This window comes from Budorcas taxicolor, chromosome 5 (assembly GCF_023091745.1).
Source record: "Budorcas taxicolor isolate Tak-1 chromosome 5, Takin1.1, whole genome shotgun sequence".
NCBI lineage: Eukaryota > Metazoa > Chordata > Mammalia > Artiodactyla > Bovidae > Budorcas > Budorcas taxicolor.
This window is the reverse complement of record NC_068914.1, coordinates 128,655,572-128,663,390: the sequence shown is the minus strand read 5'-3', so window position 1 is coordinate 128,663,390 and position 7,819 is coordinate 128,655,572. Positions and strand designations below refer to the sequence as shown.

Below are 7,819 nucleotides of genomic sequence, written 5' to 3'. Positions count from 1 at the left end.
CCCCATGGACTGTAGCACACCAGACTCCTCTGTCCACTTTCTCCCAGGGTTTGCTCAAATCCATGTCCACTGAGTCGGTGATGCTATCTAATCATCTCATCCTCTGCCGTCCCCTTCTCCTTTTGCCTTCAATCTTTGCCAGTATCAGGATCCTTTTCAATGAGTCAGCTCTTCACATCAGGTGGCCTAAGTATTGGAGCTTCAGCATCAGTCCTTCCAATGAATATTCAGGGTTGATTTCCTTTAGGATCGACTGATTTAATCTCCTTTCAGTTCAAGGGATTCTCAAGAGTCTTCTCCAGCATCACAGTTTGGAAGCATCAATACTTCAGTACTCAGCTTTCTTTATGGTACAAATCTCACATCCACACATGACTACTGGAAAAACCATAGCTTTGACTATATAGACATTTATTGGCCAAGTGATGTTTCTGCTTTTTTTTTTTTTTTTTTTTTTTACTTTTATTTGCATTTATTTTTTGCGGCATTTATTCCCGGGCCATAAGTTTTTGTTTCTTCAGTTTCTTCTGGGATATCTTTTTCTTCTGTGCAGCCTCCTCTCCTGGTTTAGGAACAATCTGTTCTTTTTCAGTAAGGATCACCTCAATGTGGCAGGGAGAGCTCATGTAGGGGTTGATCCGACCGTGAGCTCTGCAAGTCCTGCGCTGCACCTTGGGGGCTTTGTTCACTTGGATGTGCTCAGTGACCAGAGAATCTACATCTAAGCCCTTAAGTTCAGCATTACTCTCTGCATTTTTGAGCATGTGTAGTAAAAATTCAGCACTCTTTTTGGGCCACTGACCCTGAGTCCAGCCCCACTGTTTGGCCTGTGCACACCTGCCAACTCCACCGTTGTAACGACGGAACGGCACACATTGCTTCTTTAACGTGACGTCCTTCAGATATTTGGTGGCTTTTCGGATATGCATACCCTTTATGGCCTGGGCGGTTTCACGAGTGTTCTTAAAGTGTACATGAAGATTTGAACCTCTTGATTTGCATGCTAAAAAATACCGGAAAAAATTTTTTTGGGTTAATCTTGGTATCTGGGTGCCTCATACTCCAAAATAAGAAATGTTGCTTGCTGACTTACATTTTGTGGGGTTTTCTGGGTCAAGTGAATAGCGCACCATTTTTAGGGGTCACCTCAGGCCGCTGACCAGAAAAGGAAGCTGTTTCTGCTTTTTAATACATTGTTTAGGTTTTTCATAGCTTTCCTTCCAAGGAGCAAACATCTTTTAATTTCATGGCTGCAGTCTCCATCCATAGTGATTTTGAAGCCCAAGCCAAGAAAATCACTGCTTCTCACTTTCCCCCCTTCTATTTGCCATGAGGGATGGGACCAGCTTCTATCTTAGTTTTTTGAATGTTGAGTGTTTAAGAAGGTCATTAATCGACGTGGGGAAGTCTGATGGCTCCTGCCGTGTCCCCACCACAGTCAGCTGTAGATTTGGAATGCGTTGTATTCCCAGGCAGACTCTCTTCTGTCATTACCATTGCTTCACTTCCAACCTCCTAGCTGAGCAATGAGAAGCTCCCATTTGGCCAGGGGAAATTTTCCAGAAAGAGTGGTAGCTACAAGTCTTTGAGAGCCAACACTCACTACAGCTAGGGAACAAGTCCACAAGCTTTGCGGATTATCAATGCTGCCAACAGCAATGTATTGAGTATATAAAAGAAAATCACACCATGGCTTTTGTATACAAGAATTAAAAACATTTTTGAGGAGGCAGTGAGTAAACACATTTAAAACAGCCCAAGAATAGAAGGCAAAATCTAATTAAATGACAGAATATACAGTACAATTATACATTCTTGGAGAGAACAGAAAGAAAGCTTGAGTCAAGTGCATATACACTTACTCCAATTTCAATAGGAATTTCAATAGGAGAATGTGTTTTAGGCTTGACATTGAAAGATCAGCCTTGAATAGAAGAAAAGGAGTGGATTGCAGAGTGACAGCATAAAGATTCAAAGATGATTGTTACCTTAAATGGTGAAGGTTTCTGTTGATGGAAACGTCATCAGCTGGAACTGGTGGCTATTATCTTGAGGTACAATGAACCAGACTGAGAAGATTTGGAGCATCTTCTTCCTAGTCTTTCTAAATGCCCCTTTGTTCATTTTCTGTTAGGGGACTTTTTTTTTAAAAGAACCACAAATAGAAGCTTTTAAAAAATTTTATTTATTCTAATTGGAGGTTAATTTCTTTATAATATTTTAGTGGGTTTTGCCGTACATTGACATGAATCAGCCATGGGTGTACATGTGTTCCCTATACTGAACCCCCTCCCACCTCCCTCCTCATCCCATCCCTCAGGGTCATCCCAGTGCACCAGCCCTGAGTGCCCTGTCTCATGCATCGAACCTGGACTGGCAATCCATTTCACATGTGGTAATATACATGTTTCAATGCTATTCTCTCAAATCATCCCACCCTCGCCTTCTCCCACAGAGTCCAAAAGTCTGTTCTTAACATCTGTGTCTCTTTCGCCATCTCGCATATAGGGTCATTGTTACCATCTTTCTAAATTCCATATATATGTGTTAATATACTGTATTGGTGTGGTTCTTTCTGACTTACTTCACTCTGTATAGTAGGCTCCAGTTTCATCCACCTCATTAGGACACGACTGAGTGACTTCACTTTCACTTTTCACTTTCATGCATTGGAGAGGGAAATGGCAACCCACTCATCTGTGGGGTCGCAAGGAGTCCGACACAACTGAAGCGACTTAGCAGCAACAGCGGCAGCAGCAGAAAATAGACGTTTTTGTTAAGGTTCTAGAAATAATAACTTTCAAACTCTTTGTAACTATTCAACTATTTATAACTATTCAATTTATTGTAACTCTTTGCATAGATTAAATGTTAGCAGCTTAGGCATAATTTTGGATTTATTTCCAAGTTCTATAGTTGCTGTCTTATAAGAAGTTGAGATCATGTTTTTTAAAGGTCATATATGCTACCGTTAAACAAAATTCTGCTGAAGTCAAGACACTCCTTGGCACAGATCTTAGAGATGTGACCACCAGCAAGTTACTTGATCTTTTTGAACCTTAATTTTATTATCTGTGAAAAGGGGGTATTTCTACACATCTGACAGGGCTTGTGTGAAGTTTGGACATTAAATATACAAGATATGTAATAAAAGAGATATTTATCAAGTTCTCAATAGATAAAAATCAGAGTAGGTACTCAAATGGGAGCTTTCATATTGTCACTATCATCATGTTTGATGTATAAATGAAGAGCAATGTTGTCTACCCTCTCAAGCAAGACTGCATGGGTTCAAATGTGGACTCCAGCACTTATCTAAGGTGACTTTGGGTGTGTCCCTTAATCTCTTTGTGCCCGAAAAAGGAGATAATAGCAATACTTGCCTCATAGAGTTGTTTTAAGATGCAATGAGTTGATACATACAAAGAACTTACTACTATGCCTGGGTCATGGGAAATACTTCCTATTTGTTAGCTATTATTTCTAGAAATTTGAGTCTCAAAGTTAAACATGTGGAAATCTGTTTAAAGCAATTGTTTAAATAACAAAGACCTACTGTAGAGCACAGGGAACTATATTCAATGTATTATAATAACCTATAATGGAAAAGAATCTGATAAAAAACATCTGATATATTTTAAGTTGGCCAAAAAGTTCATTTGGGTTTTTCTGTAAGATGTTACAGAGACACCTGAATGAATTACTTATTTGCTTATTTGTTTTTGCTTGTGCGGGTCTTCGTTTCTGCATGCGGGCTTTTCTCTAGTTGCTGCGAGCAGGGGCTACTCTCTGGTTCAGTGCTTGGGCTTCCCATTGGCGTGGCTGCTTCTGTTGTGGAGCACAGGCCCTAGGGTGTGTGGGCTTAGTAGCTGTGGTTCCTGGCCTCTAGAGCCCAGGCTCCATAGTTGTGGTACACGGGCTTAGTTGCTCTGTGACATGTGGAATCTTTCTGGGCCAGGGATTGAACCTGTGTCTCCTGCAGGTGGATTCTTTATCACTGAGTCACCAGGGAAGCTGCCAAACAAACTTTCTGGCCAACCCAATGTATGTATAACTGCACCACGTTGCTGTACACTTGGAACTGACACAACATTGTAAATCAACAATACTCTGTTTTTTTAAAGCAACTGTTTTAAAGACATCTTGATCCCCCCAAAGTTGGTTTGGGAATAAATAGCCTATTGCTCCATTATTGTTAGGACAGTGCTAACTGAAAAACGTGTCTACATTTTGCCTGTACTTTAGCCACTTCCTCTGTCTCACTGCAGGAAAGTCAGCAATGGCCTCTGTGAAGAAGGTAGCTGAGAAGCGGCATAACCCCGTGGAAAGCATCTGTAGAAAACTGCGAGCCATCCAAAAGAGAGAAGACATTTCTGATCCCATCCAACAGATTATCAAATACCAGTCTAGCAGTTTTGACAGCCCACAGACTAACCCCAAGAAGGATTTTGAAGGGGTACTGAAGAAAATGATGGCTGCTCACATCCGTCTGCCCGACACGCTCTTCTTGAGTCCTGAGAAAGATGGCACCTTGGCTTCACAGTCTCAGATAGTGTCTCCAAGAACCCCATCCGTTTCTCATCTCAGCTCTCCTGAGAATGCAACATATTCGCTTATGCTCACAAGTTCTGAAAATATCTCAAGGCCAAGATCACAGAGCTCCCAAAATTACACATCTCTGATACCGCACATCATGAAAAGGGAGCTCTTTGCTAACAAGGATTTGACTAACTATTGTAGTGGAAATGATTTTAGTACCTTAGCACTTGATTTTGATTCCCCCTCTGATCAGAGCTCTACTCCTCAGGATTCCGTGGTGAAAAAATTATCTCCGAATGAAGAGGGTAAATATTCTTCTTTTAATGTTTGTTCTTCCAATAAAGCAAGGAGCATATGACTCTGAGAGTGCCTGATCTAAAATGAAGTATGAAACTTGATGGAAGCATCCATCTTTCCCTTAAAATTTTCTTTCTCTCAACAAAAATATTATATCTGAAACATCAGTATTTTCTATGCTTTCAAATATAAACCTGATAGAAATTCTAGATTATATTTTCAATCATAATCATTTTTTTCTACTGACCTGAAAACAAACTTTCTCCTGGGCAAATTAGAATGTCATGATAGAAATACATAGATATATGGGAGTTAAAATTCATATACTTCCAACATGCCTTACTGAAAATTAACATTTTAACATTTTTGCCTCTTTGTGTGTGAGAGAAACATTTAAGAAAGTGTAGCGCCAATAAGGTACACCAGGAAACAAAGTAAATTCTGTAGGCCAAGTTCAATGAAATTTTGGAATTCTATTTAGGGAATTGCTTACAGAATTCCATGTATGATAGGCCCTAAAAAACAATGTAAAATGATACATTTTCTGTGTAGCTAGTGTTTACTTTCCCTCTGCTTTCTTTAAAATATTCCTATTTGTGGTAACACCATTTGCTTTTTCACAGAGTGCTTTTTTTTTTTTTTAGACAGGTAAAGATAGCTTTATTTTCCCCAATTGCATTATATTAACTGAAACCTATCCATTCTGGCGCATGAGTTTATTCAAACATATATTCTTCATAGGACTAAACTGTCTTAATCCATTGAGCACCTCATTATATATACCACTTCCTTCACAGTGCCAGAAATTGTAAGCAATATAACTAAAGTAATATCCAGAAGTAACAACTTTTTTACTACAAATATTTGCATACATTTCCTTGTATAAATGTTCAGTTGTCATCAAAAATGCAAAATTAATTTTATCTTTCACTGTTCCAGTCATGTAATGTCAGTCATTATTAACCTGTCAAAAAATTGCACAGTGGCAATATCTTAGAGATGAAGGTACCAGTACTGGCAAGAATAGGGATAACGCACTGTAGCCGTTCAACTTTCTCTATCGACTCTGCCAATAAAAAGTACCTACACGCATAACGGAAAGGAATCTCAATTTCACCTTCTCTCTCACCTCACAGAGTGCTTTTAATATCACAGGACAATAAAGCTCAGTTCCCTCTTCATCTTCTCTCTTTTTATTCCACCTTTGTAAAACTTGAAACATGAATAATCAAAGATGCTTCAAGACCACTTTTTTCTTGATCAGTTCATGTTAAGTAGCCAGTATTGTGGGCTGCTCTTTATGTTAATATTTGAAACATACCATATGTAAAAAAGTATATGTTAGTCACTCAGTCAAATCTGACTCTTTGTTAAAATTTAAAAAAAAAGCAACTAAGCGTGTTAGCACATAAAAGCATCTGGATTTGCAAACATTTTCTTCTGATAGGGTGGAGACAAGGACCTGATGATGGCAAGGAAGATGTAACCTCTAGCAACAACAGGACCTATGAAGAAGAATTGCTTAGGAGTATTTTTAATATATGTGACTCCAAACGCAGAGGTTAGTTGAAAGTTTTCTGCTCAGATTTTCACTGATACTCATTCACTCGTACTTTCTGTTGTGAGAGAAAGAGAAATGGTTTATGTGTGGTGCTCTGTGTATCTGTGTGTACATATGGCAGGTGCAACCTAATTTGGGAGGGGTGATGGCTGTTTAGATGTTGGTTAATTTCTTTCTACCTGTTTTATATATTTTGCCAGAGTCCTGAATGATTTTACTGAGCTCATCATCAATTTTACCAGCTGCAGTCATTGACTGGAACTATTTACATCTCACAGGTGTTGCCTCACAATAAATACAGACTTCATATACATAAAACCACTGTACAAATTTAGCTCCAATTTTTAAGTCAATTTTAGATTTTCACTTCTGTTTTTCTTAGAGACATGCTTTTTTTAAAATTTCCGCAAGTAATGTTTAGCATGTCAATGGTTCATGATCACTGTAACAAAATTAATAATATGGAGAAAAGAAAGGAAAAAAGAACTCATCAGTTATCTTATTTCCCTGAGTAACCACTGTTAATGATTCATTGCATAACCTGCTCCCACAAATTCCTTGGTCAATATGGTTTCCTTTCATTTGTATTAAAACTTTTTTATTATAGAAACTTTCAAACAGATACAGAAGTGGAGAGGGTATTATGACCCTTATATATATGTCATAGATAATGATGTCTCATTTTTCCTCCACTTTCCTCTGCTCCACTCTGGATTGTTCCTGTAGTTCAGTTGCTAAGTTGTGCCCGACTCTTTGTGACCCCATGGACTGTAGCCCACCAGGCTCTTCTGTCCTCCACTATCTCCCACTAAGTCTGGATTACTTTGAGGCAAGTCTAAGACATCATATTATTTCCTCTGTAAACATTTCAGTACATTCAAAAGATAAAGACCGATTTTAGATACAGCTATACAATGTCTTTTAAAATCTTTTATTTTTAGCTTATATTATTGGGGTATAGCAATGGCACCCACTCCAGTACTCTTGCCTGGAAAATCCCATGGATGGAGGAGCCTGGTGGGCTGCAGTCCATGGGGTCGCTAAGAGTCGGACACGACTGAGCGACTTCACTTTCACTTTTCACTTTCCTGCACTGGAGAAGGAAATGGCCACCCACTTCAATGTTCTTGCTTGGAGAATCCCAGGGACGGGGGAGCCTGGTGGGCTGCCGTCTATGGGGTCGCACAGAGTCAGACACGACTGAAGTAACTTAGCAGCAGCAGTAGCAGCATTGGGATATAATTGTTTACAATATTGTGTTCATTTCTGCTGTACAGCAACGTGAGTCAGCTATATGTATACATAGATACCCTCCCTGCGGAGTCTCCCTTCCACCCCCCAGTCCCACCTCTCTTGGTCCCTGCTGAGCACCAAGCTGAGCTCGCGTGCTATACAAAACTTCCTGTCTATTTTACACATGTA

General features: G+C 39.4%; 2 protein-coding genes across 2 annotated transcripts in view; one reads left to right on the top strand and one right to left on the bottom strand.

The window, feature by feature from the left end:
* Positions 1-457: 457 nt before the first annotated feature.
* On the bottom strand, positions 458-1,152 carry LOC128047887 (60S ribosomal protein L17-like). Its single transcript, XM_052640277.1, has 2 exons — positions 1,094-1,152; positions 458-1,003 (listed from the first exon to the last, which is right to left on the bottom strand). The coding sequence occupies exons 1-2, from the start codon at positions 1,131-1,133 to the stop codon at positions 489-491; spliced, it is 555 nt and encodes a 184-aa protein (XP_052496237.1). The 5' UTR covers positions 1,134-1,152; the 3' UTR covers positions 458-488.
* A 3,127-nt stretch (positions 1,153-4,279) lies between these two features.
* The window catches only part of IRAG2 (inositol 1,4,5-triphosphate receptor associated 2), a 103,321-nt gene continuing 99,781 nt past the window's right edge, over positions 4,280-7,819 (top strand). Inside the window, exons 1-2 of the mRNA XM_052641055.1 lie at positions 4,280-4,844; positions 6,284-6,397. Of these exons, the coding sequence (XP_052497015.1) occupies positions 4,280-4,844; positions 6,284-6,397 (679 nt within the window). The remainder of the gene's footprint in view (positions 4,845-6,283; positions 6,398-7,819) is intronic.

Excerpts from the sequence above, each read along its gene's own strand:
- LOC128047887 (XM_052640277.1), bottom strand. The coding sequence starts at position 1,133 with ATGGTGCGCTATTCACTTGACCCAGAAAACCCCACAAAAT. Across the intron at positions 1,004-1,093 it reads CCCAGAAAACCCCACAAAAT|CATGCAAATCAAGAGGTTCA; the intron begins GTAAGTCAGCAA and ends GGTATTTTTTAG.